The 26,142-nt window shown below is 40.5% G+C and overlaps 1 protein-coding gene across 4 annotated transcripts in view; it reads left to right on the top strand.

The window, feature by feature from the left end:
• VCL (vinculin) overlaps window positions 1–26,142 on the top strand; it is a 122,835-nt gene that overhangs the window by 28,574 nt on the left and 68,119 nt on the right. For all 4 annotated transcript variants that reach the window (XM_009214623.4, XM_009214624.4, XM_003903744.5 and 1 more), the window contains exon 2: window positions 16,287–16,357. In XM_009214623.4, the coding sequence (XP_009212887.1) occupies window positions 16,287–16,357 (71 nt within the window). The remainder of the gene's footprint in view (window positions 1–16,286; window positions 16,358–26,142) is intronic.

Consider the following 26,142-nt stretch of genomic DNA (forward strand, 5'->3'; position numbering starts at 1 on the left):
ACCTAATTTCTGTTGGAAATGTTTAGCTTTCCTTTTTAAATATATTTACCCATTTTTTTTTTTTTTTTTAGTAATGACGTGAGAGCCCAGCTAGTCACCCTCATACAGTCATAGAGTATTAAAATTTATAGATGTCATGCCTATAATCCCAGCACTTTGGGAGGCCGAGGTAGGTGAATCATTTGAGGTCAGGAGTTCAAGACCAGCCTGGCCAACATAGTGAAACCCCACCTCTACTAAAAATACAAAAATTAGCCAGTCGTGGTGGCAGGCACCTGTAGTCTCGGCTACTCAGGAGGCTGAGGCAGGAGAATCGCTTGAACCCAGGGGGCGGAGGTTGCAGCCACTGTACTCCAGCCTGGGCGACAGAGTGAGACTGTCTCAAAAAAATAAAAATAAAAAATAAAATAAAAAATAAATAAAGTTTATGGATGTGTTGAAGAAAGAATGAAGATAAAAGAATGCTTTCCTGAGCGAATCATGTAGGCATTTGAAGGAACTGAGGAGCTAAAGAGCATGTGTGCACAGATATGAAAATGATAAAATTAAATTTTCATTTCATCTTAAATCTTCATCATTTTACTTCAGTTGGCACTTCATTTCTGAGCATATGCTATGTGCCAGCCACCATGTGTCATGGCTATGAGGGAAAAATACAGTCACAGACCCTAAGTCACAAATTTGCAAAAGATTTTGCTTTGTACTTGAAGCATCTACTAGAGATTATATTCAGATCATCCAATGATGTTTTCCTCCTCATCGGTATTTATGAATATGTAAAGGTTACTTAATTATAACTAGTGGGAATAAGACTGAGGTTTTTTTTTGTTTTTTTTTTTTGTTTTTTAAGGCAGGATCTCCCCGTTGCCCAAGCCAGAGTGCAGTGGTGCAATCATAGCTTACTACAGCCTCGATCTCCTGGGCTCAAGTGATTCTCCTGCGTCGGCCTCCCAAGTAGCTAGGGCTTACAGGCAAGAGCCACCACACCCAGTTAATTTTTAATTTTTAAAATTTTTTGTAGAGACAGGGTCTTGCTATGTTGCCCAGGCTGGTCTCAAACTCATGGCTTCAAGTGATCTTCCAGCTTTGGCTTCCCAAAATGCTGGAATTAAAGGTGTGAGCCACTGCTCCCAGCCTTAAGTAATCTTTTTTTTTTTCTTTTTTTTGAGACAGAGTTTCGCTCTTGTCAACCAGACTGGAGTGCAATGGCGTGATCTTGTCTCACTGCAACCTCTGCCTCCTGGGTTCAAGCAGTTCTCCTGCCTCAGCCTCCCAAGTAGCTGGGATTACAAGCATCTGCCACCACACCCAACTAATTTTTGTATTTTTAGTAGAGACGGGGTTTTACCACGTTGGCCAGGCTGGTTTCGAACTCCTGACCTCAGATGATCCACTCACCTCGGCCTCCCAAAATGCTGGGATTACAGCTGTGAGCCACTGTGCCTGGCCAGAAGAATTTGAGTTGAGGGGGAGGATGAAGTGTTTGCACATTGGAAGCTTAGTCATGGTGTCTTCATAAATGGGGATCTGGTGAGCAAGACTGATCTGCTAACATTTATGTAGCCTTAACTGACAGACTGAGTCTCATGTTGGGTTAGAATAAACAGCTGCTGCCAAGGAAGCTTAACATTGGTTCTAAGGAAACTGTGTAGAACCAGATAAGCTTGCTTGACATCAGAACTTGACACTGACATGGTTCATCTGCTGCCTAGCCTATGTGATTGTGTTCTCATTGATGCACATTTAAATTAATATTTTGGGCAATTGGTTAAAATTTTAACCTTTCGGCCCTAGAGGTTTCTCATTACTTTATAGATTATTTATGAAGAATGTTGTTGATGCATTTTAGAATTTAATCTGTGTTTTTTTCTGATTATGAAGGCAATACATAGTTGATTTAAAAAAAAAAAACACTCTGGAAAAAGTACAGAAAAGGATTAAGGAGAAAATAAAAATCACTGAAATTCTACTTCCCATGGTGCGTTTGCTTCCAGTTATTTTCTCAATGTGGATATATGTTCGGGAGAGAGTGGGATGTTTCCTCATTAGTGAAATAGCTGAGACTTCAGTAAAATTTCACTTAACACTCATGATATTGAGATGTTTGCCTAATGCACTGTGCTAATTAAGGTTGTTTGTTTAATCAGGTGGTACAAACTCTGATGCCTTAGGAGCCAAATAAATAGGCAATGAGCGAATCAGGCCAGTTATAAGCATTGGGGAGTGATGGCAACTGTGGTTAATTGGAAAATGCCGGCCCTAACTAAAGAAGTTACTACCATCTTCAACTTACTGTTCTAAGGGCTAATGTTACCAAATCTTCCTAATTGTCAAGAAAGTCCCAGAAGTCTGTTTCTTTTTAATGTGAAATTTCCCATGTTAAAAAATACTGTGCAGGTGAAACAAAATAGTCTGTGTGTTGCACTTGGCCCATACACTGGTATTTTTTGTCACTCCTGACATAAATGCTTCTCAATCTTTCTCATAGCTCTCACAAGAAGAGCACATTTATTAAAGAAAATGTTGGATAAGGAGTTTCTGAGAATGACTTCAGTAACTTTTCCCTCTGAGAGGGTTGCTTAGTATAGAAATGATAAACTCAGTTACAGGAATCAGGTGGTGACATAAATGAGTAAAATGAATTGGGATTAAGATTATGAGTGTGGACATGGCGCAAATGCCCTGTTTGGGACATTTGGGTTCCAGCAATGTTTTTCCGTGATGGAATGCAGATCCAAATTGCTGCCAGACCTTCTAATATTTAAGAGATGTCAGAAATTTGGATCTTTGTGAAATTTCTTGATTTTTAACACATTTATGCATAGTCTTCCATTATTGGAACACTAGGCTTGTGAGAGTTATTTATATCCTACTGCTCAAGGTCATTGCCAAGGTCTGATTTTTCACACAAAAAATTTGCAACTTCTGGCATAAATGGGTTAAAAATACTGTGTGGATCAAACAAAAACCATCCTTGTCCCAAATTCTACACAAAGTCCACTAATTTGCAGCTCCTGGCCTAGATCACTGTTTCCTACATATGTCCTAGAAATCCTAATTCCATCATATAGGTGTAAGAAATAAGGAATTCTTGGTCAAATGAATTTGGAAAATAGAGGATTAAACAAAACTGAACACATTTCCTGACTGAAGGTTATTATAGATCCTCAATTATGCTAATGTGCCTTGTAAATTCCTAAGAAGATATAGCCCATTACCCTATAGTTACAGTTAGGTCTCCATCTCCACTTCCTTCCCCCACCAACCCCCTTGTCTAGGGTAAGGGTGGCCTTTCTCCTGGTAAAGGTTAGTCTCTGTATCTCTCTCCAGATTCTTGCCCTGTCTCTTCAGGGATCTGACTTCAGAAGAAATCTGTTTCCTGCCTCTTTTCCTGTAGCCATCGGTGTGCTTGGTTTTCTCCAGTTTGAAAAAAATGATAAACTTTTCTTTTACCATACACAAAAATTGACTCCAAATGGATCACAGACCTAACTGTAAGAGCTAAAACTGTACAATTCTTAGAATAAAACATGGGAGTAAATCTTCATGACCTCAGGTTCGATGAAGCCTTCTTAGGTGTTATACCAAACGCACAAGTAGCAAAAGATAACACAAAACAACAGGAAAAAAGCACAAGCAACCAAAATCACGAGCAACAAAAGAAGACAAGCTAGGCTGTAATCCCAGCATTTTGGGAGGCCCCACGGGTAGATTACTTGAGCCCAGAAGTTCGAGACCAGCCTGGCCACCATGGTGGACCCCATCTCTACAAAAAATACTAAAAATTAGCTGGGTGTGGCCGGGTGTGGTGGCTCACACCTGTAATTCCAGCACTTTGGAAGGCTGAGGCCAGTGGATCACCTGTTGTCAAGAGTTCCAGACTAGCCAGACCAACATGGAGAAACCCTATCTCTGCTAAAAATACAAAATTAGCTGGGCGTGGTGGCACATGCCTGGAATCCCAGCTACTCGGGAGGCTGAGGCAGGAGAATCACTTGAACCTGGGAGGCAGAGGTTGCAGTGAGCCGAGATCACGCCATTGCGCTCCAACCTGGGCAACAAGAGTGAAACTCCGTCTCAAAAAAAAAAAAAAAAGCCTGGTGTGGTTGTATACATCTGTACATCTAGCTACTCAGGGGGCTGAGGTGGGAGGACCACCTGGATCCAAAGAGGTAGAGGCTGTCATGAGCTGTGATCATGCCAGTGCAGTCTAGTCTGGGCAACAGAGACTCTGTCTCAGAATAAAAAAAAGAAAAGAAAAAGGCAAGCTATATTTTAGTCTTAAATTGGCCTTTATCAAAATTAAAAGCTTGTGCTGCAAAGGACACTATCAAGAAAGGGAAAGACAACCCACAGACTGAGAAAAATATTTGCAAAAGATAAATAACTCAAAATATTGGCAAGGAGCCAGGCACAGTGGCTCATGCCTATAATCCCAGCACTTTGGGAGGCCAAAGCAGGCAGATCACCTGAGGTCAGGAGTTCGAGACCTGCCTGGCCAACATGATGAAACTTGGTCTCTACCCAAAAAATACAAAAATTAGCCAGGCGTGGTGACTCATGCCTGTAGTCCCAGCTACTTGGGAGGCTGAAGCAGGAGAATCGCTTGAACCCGGGAGGCGGAGGTTGCAGTTAGCCCAGATTGCACCACTGTACCTCCGGCCTGGGTGACAGAGTAAGGCTTGGTCTCGAAAATAAATAAATAAAATAAAAAATAAAAATTGGCAAGGGATTTGAATAGACATTTCTTAGAAGTAGATATATAAATGGTCAATAAACACATAAAAAGATGCTCAGCATCATTAGCCATCAGGTCAAAACCATAATGAGATACCACTTCACTAGGAGGGCTGTAATTAAAAAGATAATAACAAGTGTTGCCAGGGATGTTGAGAAGTTGGAACCCTCTCATGTAGCTGCTGCAAATGTTAAATGGTTTAGCCTCTTTGGAAAATAGGCTGGCATTTCCTCAAATGGTCAAACATAGAGATACCATGTGACCCAGCAATTCAATACCTAGGTTTATAACCAAGAGAAATGAAATCATGTTCATATAAAACCTTGTACACTAATGTTTATAGCAGCATTATTCATAATAGCCAAAACATGAAAACAACTCAGGTGTCCATCAACTGATGAATGGACAGACAAAATGTGGTGTAACCATACAATGAAATATGATTTGGCAATAAAAAGAAATGAAGTACTGATTCATGGCACAGCATGAAAGAAGCTAGTCACTAAAGAGCACATCTTATGTGATTTTATTTATATCAGATATTTAGAATAAGTAAGTCTGTAGAGAAAAAGTAGATTAGTGATTACCTAAGACTAGGTGGTGGTGAGGAAGGGTTAGGGCTAAATGGGGGTGGTGTTGACTGCTAGTGGTACTAGGTCTCTTTTTGGAGTGATGAAAATGTTCACAAATCAATTGTGATGGTCACACAACTCTGTGAATATCTTAATGACACCATTAACCTCTCTATGGCAGTTGACACTATTGACTGTTCCTAAAACTCTTTTGGCTTTTATGACACAGTTCTACTGATCCCCCCTGCCCCTATCTCTGATATTTTCTTCCTAGCTCTTTTCACCAGCTTGTTCATCCACCAGTGGTGGTGTTGGGTCGTGATTTCATTCATTATCCATGGCTTTTAGAACATCTGATTTGCCCGTTACTTGTGAATCAATTTTTCTAGTCCAGGTAAGTGAACTGAGGAACCATCTTTTCTGTTGCTTATCGGACAACTCCCTCTGAATATCCCAGTGCTAATTAGTTTCCCTCTCAGATCTGGTTTTCTTCCTATGTTACCAATTGACCCAGTCACTTGAGCCAGGAGCTGGGAGCCATCCTAGATTTCTCTCTCACCCTCTGCATGGAGTGTCATGTAGCTGCCTTTTTTACACCTGCCCTCTCATCTCCATTCACACTGCTGCTGCTTCTGCTACAGTTAATCTGTAGTTTATCTTTCACTAAGACTGTAAGTAAGCTCCGTGAGATCTGGGGCCATGTGTGTTTTCTTCATCACTGTCTGTAATGCTTGGTACATTGCATGTTATATAAGTAGTATTTGTTGATTGAATAAATGAATTCACAAATGAACTTGTCTTCCTAGTTTTCTTTGTTCTGATCCATTCTTGCTGCTGAATTTTTCTGTTTGAAATGCAGACCTAACAGTGTCTTTTACTTAGAATAATTAAATAATTTCCCATTGCTTAGAGGATAAGTCTATTGCTTTGCATACAAGGCCCTTCATGATGTGGCCCCTTTCTGCTTTTCCAATTTCCTGTCCTTTTCATACCTCCTCTCTACACAGTACCCCGTTTTCCAGCTGTGTTTCCTGAACTGGCCATTCTTTCCCATATCTTGCCCTATTAACTGGAAAGCCCTCCTTTTTACCTTGAATCCTATCACTTCTGGATAACTCTTATTCTGCCTTCCTAGAATTTATCTTCCTCTGTGAAACTTCCTGTACCTCACCTATGCAGAGCGGAAACTTGGATGTAACTCTACTAGAGCATGCATTACATTGCATTACATTATTTGTTTAAGCATTTGTCTATGAACAAGGACTGAGTCTCACTTTTGTATCCCCATCACACGGTGACAGATATAGTGCCTCCCACATGGAAAGTACTCATTAAGTGCTTGATTAAATGAATAAGTTGGAAATCAGAGTAGATTAGAGAGTTTCAGTTTTTCTGGATGTGGCCTCTTCAACACTGAACTCTGGCTGGCCATCTGTGAATGATGTACAAAGGATATCAGTGAGGGGTGGATGGATCACAAGTCCATCACCACCCCAGAAAAACAATCAAAAACATTGCTGATGATGGGTCACATACATTATTATTATCCTTGTATGACTGAGGGCTGGTACTGGACACAGCTGCAATCAGAATGGTTGTTCAGTATAATGGATTGATTAGGCTAACTCTTATGCCATAAGACATTGATTTGAGCCACAGTAAGTACAGGCAAATGGGTACACATTCTTAATACTGGTCACAATCAGTTGGTCACAACCTATTGTCTAAATAATTAAATAATTAAGAACATCTTCCTACCACCTTTTTAATGTAATGCTCTTTAGTTATGACTTACACTGTACAAATCAGTAACAAAAGTCTTCCCAGCTTTGTTTCGTCTTTCTGTTTTCTTGTACTTAGTCTAGCTAGAGGAGACATCTACATTAACATATTTTTCAGTCTAGGTAGTGACTTGAACCAGCCAACCTTTTTTTTTCTCTCTTTCTTTTTTTTTGCTGGAAAGAAACCAAATCTCTCTACATTACTAAACCAAATCGAGTACATTGTGATGAAAGGAGTAATAATAACAACAGCAGAAGACAAAAGGCCTCTCACATAGAATTTTGAACTAAAGTCACATACTGAACAAAAGATATTTAAATTAACTACTGAACAGAGTAAGAACTCTTCAAAAGAAACAGGGCTTCCTGCCAAGCCCCCTAGAAATGCCCCCAGGCCTCTTATTCATTCACTACCATTATTTCAGTTTATGTCTAAAGATGTTTTATTTCTTATCTCATTCTCTTCCTACCACCTAGTGGACACATAGTTGGCACTTACTGCTTGTTTATTGAATTGAATGGAATCAAGCCCCAAGAGTTAAAGGCTATTCTCTGAAGAAGAAAATAAAAGAGAAATAATTTTGTCAGTGAATAGAACTAACAAGTCTGAGTTTCTCTCAGCAGTGGAATAAAGTTAGGAAGGGATAACACGTACAATTAGCTCTCTGTATCTGTGGGTTCCACACTTGTGCATTTAACCAACTGTGGACTGAAAATATTCAGAAAACAAGGATGGTTGCATCTGTGTTGAACATGTACAGATTTTTTTTCCTTGCCTTTATTCCCTAAACAATACAGTATAACAACTATTTACATAGCATTTATATTATATTAGGTATTACAAATAATCCAGAGATAATTTAAAGTATGTGGGAGGATGTGTGTAAGCTACATGCAAACGCTATGCTGTTTTATATAAGAGATGAGCATCTGTGGGTTTTGGTATTTGAAGCGGGTCATGGAACCAATTCTCCATAGATACCAAGAGACATGACTATATTTCTTATAAGGTTAGATTACTCCAAAAGGGTTGTTTTAAAATACTGACCCAGAGAAACCTATTCAGATTATAACTAAGATCTGTTTGTTCTTTTCTCTGTTTTTGTTTTTTTTAGATGGAGTTTTGCTCTTGTCACCCAGGCTGGAGTGCCATGGCACAATCTCGGCTCACTGCAACCTCTGTCTCCCGGGTTCAAGTGATACTCCTGCCTCAGGCTCCCGAGTAGTTGGGATTCCAGGCGCCTGCCATCACGCCCAACCAATTTTTGTATATTTAGTAGAGACAGGGTTTCACCATGTTGGCCAGGCTGGTCTCAAACTTCTGATCTCAGGTGATCCGCCCACCTCGGCCTCCCAAAGTGCTGGATTACAGGCGTGAGTCACTGTGCCCAGCTGCTCTGTTTTTTTGTTTTTTGTTTTTTTGTGTGTGTGTGTTTTTAGCCCTTTAATCCACAGGGTTTTTTTCAGAAGGAATCAGGTTTATTTTAAGGCATTAAAAAATCAGGCATCAGACAGGTGTGGTGGCACGCACCCGTACTCCGAGCTACTTGGGAGGCTGAGGTGGAAGGATTCCTTGACCCCAGCAGTTCAAGGAACTGGGCAATATAGCAAGACCCCATCTTAAAAAATTAAAAAAGAAGCATTTGTTGATTCTTATGACCTGTTTGCAAAGTTGTAGTCTATATTGGGAATCATGTTTCCCTATACTAAGCTGACCTCCAAGAATAACATTTTCCCACCAGCCATGAAGATTCCTGTTAGTTAACAAAAGACATTTTGTGAATTAATCCCTTTCTTGTTTGTTCTACTCTCTTTTTTTTTTTTTTTTTTTGAGACAGAGTCTCACTCTGTTGCCCAGGCTGGAGTGCAGTGGTGTGATCTTGGCTCACTGCAAGCTCCGCCTCCCGGGTTCACACCATTCTCCTGCCTCAGCCCCTCGAGTAGCTGGGACTACAGGCACCCGCCACCACACACGGCAAATTTTTTGTATTTTTAGTCGAGACGGGTTTTCACTGTGTTAGCCAGGATGGTCTCGATTTCCTGACCTCGTGATCCGCCCGCCTCGGCCTCCTAAAGTGCTGGGATTACAGGCGTGTGTGAGCCACTGCGCCTGGCCGGTCTACTCTATTTTTATTTGGAAAAGTTGGGTGCTGTGGAAATTTTCTGTTTTGATGGTGACAGGAGAGGACAGGAAAATGCATTTTCTGTCATCAATGGATTAATGGCTTAAAAGTAAAAGATTTGTCTTTGGTTCTCCTAGACAGGTTTTGCCAGTTGTTCCCAAACAGGACATACCTTTCTGCTTCTGTAGATCTTTAGAAACTGGTTCTTTGGAAGTTCTCGACTTGTTACTTCGGTGTTAGAACACTGAATTATAAAGATCTAGAAAAGAGGATGACAATCTTTGAATAAATGGGCAGGTCAAGGTAACAATCCTCTCTGCCTTCACTTAGCGTACAAAGTCCTTCCTGAACTAACTGAGCTTTCCTTTCTAGCCTCATTTCCTCTGTTGAAGCCACACCAGCCTGTCTTTCTTTTTTTTTTCTTTTTTTTTTTTTTTTGAGACGGAGTCTCGCTCTGTCGCCCAGGCTGGAGTGCAGTGGCCGGATCTCAGCTCACTGCAAGCTCCGCCTCCCGGGTTCCCGCCATTCTCCTGCCTCAGCCTCCCGAGTAGCTGGGACTACAGGCGCCCACAACCGCGCCCGGCTAATTTTTTGTATTTTTAGTAGAGACGAGGTTTCACCGTGGTCTCGATCTCCTGACCTTGTGATCCGCCCGCCTCGGCCTCCCAAAGTGCTGGGATTACAGGCGTGAGCCACCGCGCCCGGCAGCCAGCCTGTCTTTCTAGTCCTGGCCTCCTTGTACTCGCATATCTGACTGACCTTCTTTGCCTGTGATCCTCTTTTTGGTTGGGCTGCCTGATTATTCTCTACTGGGCAGCTTCTCCTTTCCAGGCCTGGCTCCTTTCTTCTAAAAGACCACATAGCAAAGGCATAAATGAAGGTTAATTTAGTAGCTGTGTGAAGAATGAATTGGAAGGAAGAGTCTGGAGCAACAAGACCAATTTTAGGAGACAGTGAAGGTCTCATGGATCTGTGCTGCCTGATATGGTAGCTACAGCTGCATGTGGCAATTAAAATGAAATAAAGGTAAAAATTCAGTTCTTCAGTTATACTGGCCACATTTCTTTCTTTCTTTTCTTTCTTTCTTTTTTTTTTTTTGAGATGGAGTTTTGCTCTGTCACCTAGGCTGGAGTGCAGTGGTGCAATCTCAGCTTACTGCAGCCTCCGCCTCCCAGGTTGAAGCAATTCTCCTGCCTCAGCCTCTTGAGTAGCTGGGATTACAGGCGCCTGCCACACGCCCGGCTACTTTTTGTATTTTTAGTAGAGACGGGGTTTCGCCATGTTGACCAGGGTGGTCTTGAATTCCTGACGTCAGGTGATCCACCCGCCTTGGCCTCCCAAAGTGCTGGGATTACAGGCATGAGCCACTGCACCCCACCTATGCTGGGAACATTTCAAGTGGTCAGTACTCACATGTGGCTAATGGGTACTGTATTGGGCGGCACAGATTAAATAAAATATTTCCATCATAAGAGAAAATTCTTTGGACAGCACTGCCAAAAATCAATTCCCCAAGAAAAAATGGCATTCATTCTACATAGTGATGTTTTATGTGTTGTACCTTAAAAACAGTGCCATTCATTGTCCCTAATCTAATTCTAGGCAGAGTGTATTGAGCAGTTATGAATACTATTGCTTCAAGTATGAATGCAGCTTAGAATAACAAAATCAAATTTAGTGTTTATCACTTAAGTATTCAAAAATAGCATTTAAATAAATGCCCTTGAATATATTTTTAATTATTTATCTTTCCTTACCTACTCCTACTCTTACAAAGAGGCGTCAATTAATTACACGCCATTCAGTTTTTAGTAATTACCTCTACTGGGGTCAGATTATTTGCTATTTACAAAACTGTTTTAATGTTTTCATCTAGTATAGCCATGATTACTTTATCTTTGGATAGTAACTGTTTATCATATATCAGCCTTCTAGCATTGCTGCCTTTGAAGGCTTTTTATTTCATTGATTTAGAAGTGATTTTTTTTCTTTTTTCCTTTTTTTGAGGCGGCGTTTTGCTCTTGTTGCCCAGGCTGGAGTACGGTGGCGCGATCTTGGCTCACTGCAACCTCCGCCTCCCAGGTTAAAGTGATTCTCTTGCATCAGCCTCCAGAGTAGCTGGGGTTATAGGCATCTGCCACCATGCCCAGCTAATTCTTGTATTTTTAGTAGAGACAGGGTTTCACCATGTTAGCCAGGTTTGGTGGTGAACTCCTGACCTCAGGTGACCCGCCCGCCTCAGACTCCCAAAGTGCTGGGATTTATAGGCATAAGCCACCATGCCCGGCCACATGGTTTTATTTCCTTACCTCAGTGTAGTCTTAATCCCCCACCCCACCCAGTCCAAGAGCAAGTCCTAATAATAGTTCTTCCTTCAAAAGGTAACACAATTCTGTTCTTTTCTCCATTTCTATTTTCACTACTTAAGTGATCCTCCCATCTCAGCCTCCCAAGCAGCTGGGACCACAGGTGTGAGCCACCACACCCGACTAATTTTTTGTACAGACAGGATCTCACTGTGTTGCCCAGGCTGGTCCCAAACTCCTGGTTTCAAGTAATTCTCTCACCTCGGTCTTCCAAAGTGCTGGGAATAAGTGTGCACCACTGTGCCGGCCAGGATTTTTCTTACTCCATTTTTTTACTCTTTAAACTCAATCAAAAGTTACATGGTTAGCCGGGCGCGGTGGCTCACACCTGTAATCCCAGCACTTTGGGAGGCCGAGGCGGGCAGATCATGAGGTCAGGAGATCGAGACCATCCTGGCCAACACGGTGAAACCCCGTCTCTACTAAAAATACAAAAATTAGCTAGGCGTGGTGGCAGGTGCCTGTAATCCCAGCTACTCGGGAGGCTGAGGCAGGAGAATGGCGTGAACCTGGGAGGCGGAGCTTGCAGTGAGCTGAGATCCGGCCGCTGCACTCCAGCCTGGGCGACAGAGCGAGACTCTGTCTCCAAAAAAAAAAAAAAAAAAAAAAAAAGTTACGTGGTTAAATAGTAGGACTGACATATTTCACTTAGTAGTGAAAATAGAAATGGAGTAAGTAACTTAAGGTTACTTAAGTCACTACTATCACTCTCCCGGCTGACTGCAGTAGCCTCCCTGCAATCATCTAGGAGAGTGATACTGGTTACCCTGCTTTCCCCTCACCCCCTAAAAATAGGCAAAATGACCTTTTAAAAAGAAAATCAGGCCAGGCATGGTGGCTCATGACTGTAATCCCAGCAGTTTGGGAGGCCAAGGCAGGAGGATCGCTGGAGCATGGGAGTTTGAGACCAGCCTGGGAAACACAGTGTGAGACCCCATCTCTACAAAAGAAAAAAACCAAAAAATTAGCTAGGTATGGTGGCTCATGCCTGGAGTCATAGCTGCTCCGGACAGAGGATCTCTTGAGCCCGGAATCACTTGAGCTATGATTGCGTCACTGCACTCAAGTCTGGGCTATGGAGCCAGATCATGTCTCTTAAAAAAAAGAAAAAAAAAAAAAAGAAAAAGTCAGATTAATCTCTTGTTTAGAACTCCTGCCTCCTATTATACCGATAAACGATTCCAAATATTTCAAGCTGGGCTAAACGGCTCTTTATGATCTGGCCCTTGCCTTCTTACCCAGCCTCATCACCACACCACACTTCCCTCCCTCCCTGAGCTTCAGCCACTCTGGCCTCTTTCCAGTTCCTAAAATACACGCAGTCTTTTCTTACCTTAGGGCCTTTTTCTGGCTGCTACTCCTGGATTGTTCTTGCCTAGCTCTTTCATGAGTGGCTCCTTCTTAGTTTCAAAGTCTCAGCTCCAATGTTGCTTCTTTATCTACTCTTTCCAAAGTAGGCTCCTCTGTTTCCAGCCTGTACTCTTTATAGCATCATTTTTACCATTATCTGGCATCATATTTGTTTATTTACTTGACTCTCTGTCTCTCCCTACTAGACTATAAGTTCCATGAAGGCAGGAAACTTATTTTTATTCTCTATCTCTACTACCTAAACAGTACCTGGCACATATTGTTGTGCTAAAAACAATGTTTAATAACACTGAATAACTTACTATTTTCTAAAGGAGATATAAGAGGAACTCACCTAGTTCTCCCTCTCACCCTTGCTCTCTGTGTCTGTGTCCCTCCTTCTCCCCACATATATAAAAGGAATCTCTCTGTGTCATAAATGTGAATATCTTTTTAGGCCCTTTATACTGAATGTGAACCAGTGACTTTGTGGCTGAACTTCATCTTTTACTTCATGAAATCATGGCCACAGCTTTTTAAATGGTTGGTTTCAGTTGGAAAACATAGTGAACAATACATCTGGAAATATTCTGTCATGTTTTGAGCTGAGAAACTCTAGAGAACCAGCTGCTGATTTAAAAGCCTTTTATTATGATACAGACAGTCTATTGTCTACAGAAGCATTGGCTGTTACACAGTGGTAGATATGTGTTGCTTTTTCTAGCTATTAACTTGAGAGAAAAAACTTGTATTCATAATTTATGCATGACTTATATTCTCTGAGAATAGTTTATTGTGTTATTTTCTTTAGCTGATTTACTGTGCATTTAGAGAATTTTTGATACAGGGTCTTGCCCTGTTCAGGCTGGAGTGCAGTGGTGTAAAACACTGCTCACCACAGCCTCAACCCCCTGGGCTTAAGTGATCCTCCCATCTCAGTCTCCCAAGCAGCTGGGACTACAGGTGTGAGCCACCACACCCGACTAATTTTTTGTAGAGACAGGGTCTCACTGTGTTGCCCAGGCTGGTCCCCAACTCCTGGTTTCAAGTAATCCTCTCACCTTGGTCTTCCAAAGTGCTGGGAATAAGTGTGCGCCACTGTGCCGGCCAGGATTTTTCTTACTCCATTTTTTTTTCCTTTAAACTCAATCAAAAGTTACATGGTTAAATAGTAGGACTGACATATTTTGCATTCTGGGGTTTTTTAATTTCACAGATTTCTACATTAAAATATGGTTTATAATTATGATTTAGTACTCCTAGGTGGCTTTATATTGTTAAAATGGATGAATTTCGCCATTTACTATATTAAAGTTTACTCTTATATTTTATAATACATGAATACAGTGGAAGAAAAATTGACATTCAAGACCTGCACAGAGATAATTTTGAAGAAAGTGAATATGTGTATGATTAGTGGTATAATACATACGTAATTTGTTGTGTGACATTTAATATTTTGATAATTTAAGAAAATTTCTGACCATTACTATTTGGAAGATTTATATAAAATGACAGATAATTATGTACTAAGATTATTAGGTAGAAAATAATTACAACTAAATAACTTAGGCTGGGAGTGGTGGCTCATGCCTGTAATCCCAGCACTTTGGGAGGCCAAGGTGAGTGGATCACTTGAGGTCAGGAGTTTGAGACTAGCCTGGCCAACATGGTGAAACCCCATCTCTACTAAAAATCCAAAAAAAAAAAAAAAAAAAAAAATTAGCTGGGTGTGGTGGCACATGCCTGTAGTCCCAACTACTTGGGATGCTGAGGCACCAGAATCACTTGAACCTGGGAGGCCAAGGTTTCAGTGAGCCGAGACTGTACCACTGGGCTTCAGCCTGGGTAATAAAGTGAGACTCTATTTCAAAAACACAAACAAACAAAAAATAACAAAACAGCTTACAGAAACATTTTTGTGTTTTTAAATTACAAAAATTACTTTAAAATTTACATTTCAGGGGCCGGGCGCGGTGGCTCACGCCTGTAATCCCAGCACTTTGGGAGGCCGATGTGGGCGGATCACAAGGTCAGGAGATCGAGACCACGGTGAAACCCCGTCTCTACTAAAAATACAAAAAATTAGCCGGGCGCGGTGGCGGGCGCCTGTGGTCCCGGCTACTCGGGAGGCTGAGGCAGGAGAATGGCGTGAACCCGGGAGGCGGAGCTTGCAGTGAGCCGAGATCCCGCCACTGCACTCCAGCCTGGGCGACAGAGAGAGACTCCGTCTCAAAAAAAAAAAAAAAAATTTACATTTCAGGAAATTAGAAAATAGGAAATACAAATACAAAATCGCTCAATTTCCTAAGCATTAGTACAACCACTGGAATATTTTAAAAATATTCTTTCAGTGTTGTTGCTTTATTTATACATGTGGGTTTTTTTTTTTGGTGTTTACTCATAATGTACTTGTTATTTATATTTCTTCTTTTAAGTAAAATATAATGTCATAAACATTTTCCCATAATGCTGTTTTTATAACCATTGTTTTAATGGCCCCATAGTACTCAACCTAACAATATATCTTAATTTACTTAACTATTCCTCTTTGTTGGAGGAGTTATTTATGAAGTGTTTTAGCTTTTATAACTATCATCATAGTGAATACTTTTGTGAATATTGTTTTTATTACCACGTTTGGTATTACAGCTTATAAGGTATATTCTCAAAAGTGGAATTTCTAGGTATGACTTTTTTTATGTCTCCTAACACATTCTAACAAATGATTTTCCAAAGAGAATATGTCAGTTTATATCACCACCTGCAGGGTGTAAAACTATCTATTCCATTGTTGCATTCAGCATTATATATTCTTTCTTTTTAACTTGCGCTATAATTAGGGAAAAATACCATGTTGTTTTAATTTCAGTTTTTTTGATTACTAGTAAATGTTGCATATTTTCATGTTTGGTTTCTAGTGTCAGAATCATAATAGTTTCAAATATTTTCCCCAGTTCCAATAACTATTTATTTTCTATATAGATGTTTTTTGTCTGTCTAACTTGATTCATATACTTCAGGTAACATTTTAGAGATGTGGCAGAGTTTTTTGGCTAAACACACACACAGGTATTCTCAATGATGAATTTCTCCTATTATGCTCAATAATGCTTTCAAATTAGTTACTCTGGAGAAGGAGTAATACAACATTATGTTTGTATTCCATATTATTCTGGTATATTGTGAAAGCATATTATGTGAGTAATCCTAAAAAATTTTTTAAATCCAGAAATCTCCCTTAAATCTAGAAATTTTAATGATAGATTATGTTTAAGTATATGTTTCAAATATGCTTAAGTAATAGTTTTTTAAGGTCTGAGAATTTGAATTATGAATTTTTTTTCCTCTTGTAGGTTGGAAAAGAGACTGTTCAAACCACTGAGGATCAGATTTTGAAGAGAGATATGCCACCAGCATTTATTAAGTGAGTAATTAAAATATTCTTCTGTTGCTAAGCAAAATAGTGCTCTTGTTAGGAAGAAAAAGTAGCTGATTTCAGTAACAACTTTTTTTTTGGCATAAAACTTTTGTTTACAATTGAAATTTCAACTTTTTTGTCTTCTTTTTAAAAAAAACTTCATTTTAGTCTTTGATATTAGGCATTTTTGACATAATAATTTTTTTTTCCCTTTTTTTTGAGACGGAGTTTCACCCTCGTCACCCAGGTTGGAGTGCAATGGTGCGATGTCAGCTCACTGCAACTCTGCCTCTTGGGTTGAAATGATTTGCCTGTCTCAGCCTCCGGAATAGCTTGGATTATAGGCATGTGCCACCATGTCTGGCTAACCGTACCTGGCCGATTTTTGACATAAGACATAAGATTATGACTTTTGAGTTTTTCTTTCTAGGATGAAAAGTATTCAGAGACCCATTGTGACTATAGCATGCATGAATCTGCATTGTATACTGGGCACCTTTGCTTGGAGATAAGGGAATAATGGTAGATATAAACTTTAAAAAATTATTGTTTCGGCCAGGCAGGGTGTCTCATGCCTGTAATCCTAACACTTTGGGAGGCTGAGGCAGGTGGGTCACCTAAGGTCAGGAGATCGAGACCTTCCTGGCTAACATGGTGAAACCCCATCTCTACTAAAAATACAGAAAAAAAATTAGTCAAATGTGGTGGCGGGCACCTGTAGTCCCAGCTGCTTGGGAGGCTGAGGCAGGAGAATGGTGTGAACTCGGAAGGCAGAGCTTGCAGTGAGTGGAGATCATGCCACTGCACTCCAGCTTGGGTGACAGAGGGAGACTCTGTCTCAAAAAAAAAAAAAATTATTGTTTCATATTTTCAGTTACATTTTAAATTTAAGTTATATTTATATATCTCCTAGTACTCCTAAAAATAATTTCCAGGCTTTTTGGGCTATTCTACATAAAACAAGCAGACATACTAATTTTTGAATACTTAAAACTTTTTAGGCTCTTATATTGTCTTTGATTAGTGGTTTTGTTCTATAGGGCAGTCAAGTTGTAAGCAAAAGTAAAAGCTGATGGATAGGACAGAAAAAGTAGAACTCATAGAAGTTAGTAAGAATAGCATAAGACTTTTCAAAAAGAAGGTGTGTGAAGGACTTGAATAGCACCTCAAAAGAGGAAATGTAAGTGGCCAATATTTTATCTCAGTCATCAGAGAAGTGCAAATTATTCTATTATACACCCTAAATTAAGAAGCCTGATAATATCAGTTGTTGATAAGATATGGAGCAACTGGAATGTTCTTACACTGCTGTTGGGAATGTAAATTGGTGCAGCCACTTTGGAAAACAATTTGACATTAGTAAAGTAGAGGATAAGCAGTTCCACTCCCAGGTATGTTCCCTAAAGATACTTGTCCACATGCACACCAGCATCCATATAAAAAACATTTCTATCAGCATTGTTCATGACGACTCCACTGGTCTATCTAGAGTAGAATGGGTAAAAATAATCATGGTATAGTCAGAAATTGTAATATTAATCAGTAATGAAAAGGACTGAGGAATTTTCACTTAAAAATGGTTAATTTTATGCTATATGAGTTTCATTTCAATTGAAAAAAACAATGAGGCCGGGTGCAGTGGCTCACACCTATAATCCCAGCACTTTGGGAGGCCGAGGAGGGAAGATCGCTTGAGCCTAGGAGTTTGAGACCAGCCTGGGCAATGTGGTGAAAACTCATCTCTACAAAACATTAACTGCATGTGGGAGTGTGAGCCGGTAGTCCCAGCCACCCAGGAGGCTGAAGTGGGAGGATCACCTGAGCTGGGGAAGTTGAGGCTGTAGTGAGCTGTGACTGCACTCACTGCACTGCAGCTTGGGTGACAGAGTGAAACCCTGTATCTAAAAATAAATAAATAAATAAAAAGACAAAAAAAGAGGAATGAATGAATCTCAAAAATAATTGAGGGAAATGAAAGTCAGATAGATAGATAGATAGATAGATAGATAGATAGATATGTAGGTTCCACTTATTTAAAGTTCAAAAATGGCCAGGTGTGGTGACTCACACCTGTAATCCCAGTACTTTGGGAGGCCAAGGCAGGTGGATCACTTGAGGTCAGGAGTTCAAGACCAGCCTGGCCAACATGGTGAAACCCCATCTATACTAAAAATATGAAAATTAGCTGGGTGTGGTGGCTCACACTTGTAATCCCAGCTACTTGGGAGGCTGAGATGGGAGAATTGCTTGAACCCAGGAGGTGGAGGTTGCAGTGAGCCGAGATCAAGCGACTGTACTCCAGTCTGGGTGACAGAGTGAGACTCTGTCTGAAAAAAAAAAAAAAAAGCTCAAAAACATGCAGAAATAAACTATGTTGTTTAGACATGCCTATTTATATAGTAAAAAGATGAAGATGAGTAAGGAATAATGGTCACTACAGCCAGGGTAGATAGTATCTCTGGGAAGGAGGAAGAGGTTTATACTAGGGAGAGGTACACAGGGGCATCTAAAAGTGGTAATAATGTTCTATTTTTGATTTAAGTGATGAGTTACGTGGGTGGTTGTTTTATATTTATTCATTATATTATACATATGTTTATTTTCTCTATGTATGTTATATATCACAACTTTAAATAAAGCTAAAAGTGTTCCTTTATTTTTATCCTCCTTATGTTCTATTATTTTCATTCAACAGATGTAAAATTTTCACCCATATTGAAGTCTTCTTATTTCTAACTAACTTGAGTGGGTGCTTTATGCAACTGTGTTTCTGTTAATTCCACAAAATGTCTTCATGTGTCAGGAAGTAAGGTGCTAAAAGCATCTGTTTTTTTTGTAGAGCCTATTTTGTGGGAGTATCTTTTTTGTCCTACCTTCATTGGACTTGGTGATCTCAAGGTTTCTTCTAGCTCTGACCAACAGGAGCCTATTTTGTTCACATGCCATCCAATCAGCCTGGTTATATATATATATATATATATTTGAGACAGGCTCTTACTCTGTCACGCAGGTTGAAGTGCAATGGTGCAATCATGCCTCACTGCAGCCTCGATCGCCCAGGCTTAAGTGATTCTCCTGCCCCAGCCTCCCGAGTAGCTGGTGTGTGCCACCATGCCCAGACAATTGTTAAATCATTTGTAGAGGCAAGGTCTCCATGTTGCCCAGGCTGGTCTTGAACTCCTGGGCTCAAGCAATCCTCCTGCATTGGCCTCCCAAAGTGTTGGGAGTACCGGCATGAGCCACTGTGCCCCGGTCTTAGGCTGTTAATATTAAGAGGAATCTTATGCTGTCAACTAAACATATAATTAAACTTGCATTTACCTTGCATTGAAAACATAGCTCTAGCTTGTAGCAGGTTGCCCCTCACACCTTGGAAGGTACAGAGCACGGGGAATGAGTGATTAGGGATTTCACTATCAGGTAGGTAGTTCGACTAGAAGACCCTGCAAACAGTTGCTTCCAAAAATGACATTCTAGTCTATGAATATGATTTGATTGGTAAATGGATTTTGTCAGGAAACTTATTTTTGCTAATCCCCAGAGATATATGCTGAAATATGCTATGTGCTCTCACAGGCTTCCTTGGGGACTTAGAAAAATTAAAAGTGAGCACACCCTAGTTGTGATAAAAATTTCAAAAAATTTGGTCACTTTAAAATAAAATAAAACTTCATTTATCACCCTGTGTGGTAACTAGGGCATCAACCCCTTACTCTAATAATTGGTAATTTAAAGGAAATTAAGCATTTATCTTGCCTTTCCTGTACAAAATTTTTACAGTAGCCCAATAGCCCTAGTTGTAAGGTGAATTCTAACCAATAAATGTGGAAGACATGACATAATTAAAAATCATTGATCACTGGGTACGGTGGCTCACACCTGTAATGTCAGCACTTTGGGAGGCCGAGGCAGGCGGATCACCTGAGGTCGGGAGTTCAAGACCAGCCTGACCAACATGGAGAAACCCCATCTCTATAAAAATACAAAATTAGCCAGGCATGGTGGCGCATGCCTGTAATCCCAGCTACTCAGGAGGCTGAGGCAGGAGAATCGCTTGAACCTGGAAAGTGGAGGTTGCGGTGAGCCGAGATCACACACCATTGCACCCCAGCCTGGGCAACAAGAGCGAAACTCTATCACTGATCATGTAATTGTTGATTTAGGTAAGAATAGTCAATGGATGAAATCATTCAGAGGTTTGAACTTTTATTTTGCCATGAGGAAAAACTCTGGTCTCCATGGTTAATCAGGGAAAAGTCATGTGTTATGACCAACTGAAAACTTTACTGAGCAGTTTTTTAAAAGTATATAATTTAATATGCCACACTCTGAAATGTTACTTGAAAATAGCCTTGAGTACAAACAACAATATGGCTGTGGTTGTCCAACAAATTTGGGGGCAAATAAATATTCTATAATTGAAAACATGGTGGAGGACTAGGCATGATGGCTCACACTTGTAATTCCTGCACTTTGGGAGGCCAAGGTGGGAAGATTACTTAAGCCCAGCAGGTCAAGTCTGCAGTGAACTGTCGTCATGCCACTGCACTCCAGCCTGGAGTGAGACCCTGTCTAAAACAAAACAAAATAAACCGTGATGGATTTTTATGCTTTGCTTTTCTTGTTTTTCTATAGAATGCAAAATGAAGCAGAAAATAGTAGGTCTTGACTTGGAAAAGACAGGGATAGAGAGGGGGGAAACAGATGGAAGCAATTAATGACATCCTCTGAACTACTGAGTAGGACATTCTTTTGAGTTGCTTGGTTGATGTTTAGAAATTTCTAGGGCATGACCGACTGAAACTTCCTCTGTAGTCTACTTTTGCAAGGATTTCTCAAGTGACTGCTTAAGCAACACTAAAGGCTAAAATATTTAAAAATTTATTGTTAGATCAGTCTGTACTCCTAGAATGTTAAGATGTCAAGGCTAGAGAAAACAAGATACTTGGCCTGTAGATAGATTTATACCTAAGCTATCTGATATATATTTAAACGTTTTGCAGGGAAAGATATGATACTTTTAGGATTTGGGGATCTCAAGATCCTATCATAGTCTATTTGTGTGACTGACAATTAAAGGCATATTGAAAAATGGGTTTAATACATTTAAAATGATGTAATTGTCGATGAGGAACTTCCAGTGCTCATGCAATTCCTTACTGTAAACGTGAGAACCATTTTATATAGAACAAGATTTGCATGGTCACAGCCTTTCTCTTGGGTGGAGCAAAAGTTATTTGATCCCTGGCTGCACTGGCAGACAGAGCTCACAATTTACTAATTTTACCCAAGATTGCAGTAATAGCCACGGTGTTGCATAAGAGGTGTAGAGTTGCATGGCGATTGCCATAGAAACTGCCCAGACTGTCATAAACTTCAGGAGTGCAGCAGCTATGCTGTATTGTTGAAATATTGGTTAGACTAACCTTATAACCCTGTAAGAAATCATTTGTTCCTAGCTGAGTCCGGTGGCTGACGCCTGTAATCCCAGCACTTTGGGAGGCTGAGGCAAGTGGATCACTTGAGGTCAAGAGTTCAAAACCAGCCTGGCCAACATGGTGAAACCCGTCTCTACTAAAAATTCAAAATTAGCAGGGCGTGATGGCACACGCCTGTAATCCCAGCTACTTGGGAGGCTGAGGTAGGAGAATCACTTGAACCCGGGTGGTAGAGGTTGCAGTGAGCCGAGATCATGCCATGCATTCCAGCCTGGGCAACAAGAGCGAAACTCTGTCTCAAAAAAAAAAAAAAAAAAGAGAAATCATTTGTTCCTTTTGAGACTGTCAGCAAGGGAGTCAGCTACTGTACTCCATGTTTACATTTTGTATCACTGTCAGTTGTCATTTTCTTCTTTGTCATCATCATCATCAGATTGCTGTGGCAGTAATGTTTTATGTATAATTGATTAATGGGCTAGATATGTTCCTTGGTTAATTATTTACTGATTGCCTTCTATGTGCCTAGTGTGCTAAGTGCTGTTTATAGAATAGTAGTTCTTAACAGTGTGTAATGAATGGTCACTTGTGAGATATATTGCAAATAATATGTTAACAGTAATAAAGTGCTAGAGGGTACTAATGCTTTGCTTTAAAAAAAACTGAATTGAGAGGCCGGGCGCACTGGCTCACGCCTGTAATCCCAGCACTTTGGGAGGCCGAGGCTGGGGGATCACGAGGTCAGGAGAGCGAGACCACGGTGAAATCCTGGCTCTACTAAAAATACAAAAAATTTGCCGGGCGCGGTGATGGGCTCCTGTAAACCCAGCTACTCCGGAGGCTAAGGCAGGAGAATGGCATGAACCCGGGAGGTGGAGTTTGCAGTGAGCCAAGATTGTACCACTGCACTCCAGCCTGGGTGACAGAGTGAGACTACATCTCAAAAAAAAAAAAACCGAATTGAACATATTTAAGTTCACATGTATAATAATATCCCTCTCATTTCTGCTCATTATGAGTTTATTTTTTAAAAACTTTAATTTAAGTATAATATGCTTGTTATTATGTTTTCTTTAGTGGGAGAGAAATTAGTGGAACTACAGCTATTGTGACTGGAAAGTGTGCATAATCCCAAGTAGACCCATGGGGCTATGCCATAAACATGAGTTTTATTTTTCTATATATGATGGTGGAGCAAAGGTGGAAACACTACTGCAGAGAAATTTTGTAAAAAAGAAATATTTTAAGAAGTTTCCAATTAAAGAGCTATAATACAGACTGACTTTATGATAGGAATTCAGAGAGAGAGCTCTCTCATTGTAAGCAGGAATAGTAGAAAGAGCGTTTATGTAGGAAGTGGGGCTTGGGAGGATGGTTAGATGTAGGGAGGAAGGAAAATACTTTAGGTGCAATGAATGGCATGACAAGTCATGAGGGCCTGTGGGGAGGGGGCACATGGTGGGGGTGGTAGGAACTAAGCTTAGGTAGGTAGGTTTGGCAATAGTGAAGGTCCTTGAAAGCCAGGCAAAGGAATTTAGAATTGGGCAGCAGGGAAGCTTTGTAGCTGCAGAGCAGTAAGATAACAATATGAAAGCATCTTCAGGAAGATTCATAACCAAATACAGAAGGAATAGTAGGTGCTAGTGTTGTAACAGAATAAGCTGGATGTCAAACCGACCAGATTTATTTTCTGTTAATGTAGATTTGCTTCAGATTGATTCCTTCTTATAGGTGAGAAATGTTTATAGCAAACTATTTTATTTGCCTTGGAAAAATTGTCATTGCTGTATACAATGGAATTTCATTCTTATTTCTGCAATGGAGCAGAAATGAATAAGGAAGGCAATTCTTGGACCCGATCCAAGGATGTTCAGTACTGAATGGATCAAAAAACCTCACTTCTGAGGTGGTCTTGTGATATGAACTTGAAAAGGGCATGGTGTGCATTATCTCTTGGCAGGCAAATGACAGCTTCATTTCGAACTGGACATTGTTGTCACTTTCTGCCTCAGTGCTGCTCTGACAGTCTGCTTGAGTCAAAACTTGGATTGGTTCACCAGCTTGGACTATTTTTGAAGCATATTGTAATGTCTAGGCTGACTGAATAAAAGAATGTTCCCAAAATACCGTGTGAAAGGATGCACTACTGCTATATGATTGCCATTAATCACATTTCTTGGGAATTTTTTGTTTTAACCCTTAAACTTTATTAGTTAAGAACAGTTATGTTATTTACTTGTACAAATTTACCATAATTTATATTCATGCACAAACAAGAAATTTGAGAAGGATTAAAATATGCTTTATACTTAATTTAGATCTTTTTTTACCTAAGTAATGATATCACATTTTTAGGTCATCAGGCCTTGTAGCTTTTTCTTTGCTTGTGATCTTGAACACTCAAAATAATTTGTGATGAAGTTTGTATTTTTAAACACACTTGTGGGTGAAAGTGCCCAGAATATCTTTTTTTAACAATTAATTATTTAATCATATCACTTAATGCCCTTTGTTTGCCTGGGGCTAATGTGTGATTTGTGTGTGTGTGTGTGTCCTGAGTTTTGTGGTCCTTTCCGTTGCTACAGTATTAGAAGATTTTTGTCTCTTAATGTGGATGTCCAAGTTTCTGTGATGTAATCATTGACCTCTGCCAGCTGCCTTGCTGCATTTTTGACCTAGAGCAAGCACTCAAACTTTAAATAGTTCACCTTTGGACTTGCTACGTAAAACATAATTTAGCACTACTGTTTTTTATTTATTTATTTATTTATTTAGAGACAGAATTTCGCTCTGCTGCCTTGGCTGGAGTGCAATGGCACCATCTCGGCTCACTGCAACCTCCACCTCCCAGGTTCAAGAGATTCTCCTGACTCAGCCTCCCGAGTAGCTGGGACTATAGGCATATGCCACCATGACTAGTCAATTTTTGCATTTTTAGTGGAGATGAGTTTCACTATGTTGGCCAGGCTGGTCTCGAACTCCTGGCCTCAAGTGATCCATCTGCCTTGGCCTCCCAAAGTGCTGGGATTACAGGCATGAGCTACCGTGCCTGACCTAGCACTACTGTTTTTTTTTTTTTTTGAGACAGAGTCTCGCTCTGTCGTCCAGGCTGGAGTGCAGTGGCGTGATCTTGGCTCACTGCAACTTCTGCCTCCCGGGTTCAAGCAATTCTCCTGCCTCAGCCTCCTGATTAGCTGGGACTACAGGCACGCGCCACCACGCTGGGCTAATTTTTGTATTTTTAGTAGAGACGGGGTTTCACCATGTTGGCCAGCCTGGTCTTGAACTCTGCTCGATTTCTTCAATACCTTCTATGAGCTGGGTATTTTAAGTTGTGTTATTTAATCTACTTCATTTTTCAGATGAAGAGAAGCTCAGTAAGGTGTTGAAAGTTTCTCAGTTCATACATGGCAGAGGTAGGATTCTAACCCTGAACTGTTTGATTCCAAGTATGCTCATTCCAGTATGCTAAGGTACTTTCTCATTCTTCTTTACAAGTCTTTTCTTCTAACATAATAGTTATTGTGAGATTTAAATGAGTGAAATGAAATATGTGAAAATACCTAAAACAAACAAAAAGAAACATTTGGTGATTATGATGCAGGACAGGCAAACCCCAAAATTGAGGCTTAGCCCAAGAGGATTCTTGGCTTTTCCTAGGAAAGAATTCAAGAGCTAGCTGGTGGTGGTAGCAACTTTTACTGAAGCAGTGGCGTATAGCAGCAGCAGCAGAGGCACTGCTCCTGGTGGAGCAGGGCTACGTTAGAGGCAGGGTGCCCAGAGTAGCAGCTCAGAGGCAGTTCTGCACACTCATATTTATACCCACTTTTAATTATATTCCAATTAAGGGGTGATTTATGCAGAAATTTCTAGAATGCAAGTGGTAGCTTCTAGGTTGTTGGGTCGTTGCCATGGAAAGGGGCAGTAACATCTGGATGTTGCCATGACAGTGGTAAACTGACCTGACACCCTGGTGGGCATGTCTTATGGGGAGGTGCTTCTACCCTGGACCTGCTTTAGCTAGTCCTCTATGTGGTCCAGTGTCCAAGCCCTGCCTTTGGAATTGAGTACTGACTCCTGCTTCAATTACATATTAGCTTCCTTCTATAGCTTCTTTTTTTCTTCTATAGCTTCTTAATTTTTGTTTCTTAATAGTTTTCTCCAAATAAATGATTCAATTCTTCAGTTCCTTTTTATTTTGAGATGGCGTCTGTCTCTGTACCGCAAGCTAGAGTGCAGTAGCATGATCTCGGCTCACTGCAACCTCCCCATCAAGGGCTCAAGCGATTCTCATGCCTCAGGCCCCCAAGTAGCTGGGACTACAGGTGTGCACCACTACTCCCAGCTGATTTTTTG

The sequence above is a fragment of the Papio anubis genome, chromosome 11 (assembly GCF_008728515.1).
Source record: "Papio anubis isolate 15944 chromosome 11, Panubis1.0, whole genome shotgun sequence".
Taxonomy (NCBI): Eukaryota; Metazoa; Chordata; class Mammalia; order Primates; family Cercopithecidae; genus Papio; species Papio anubis.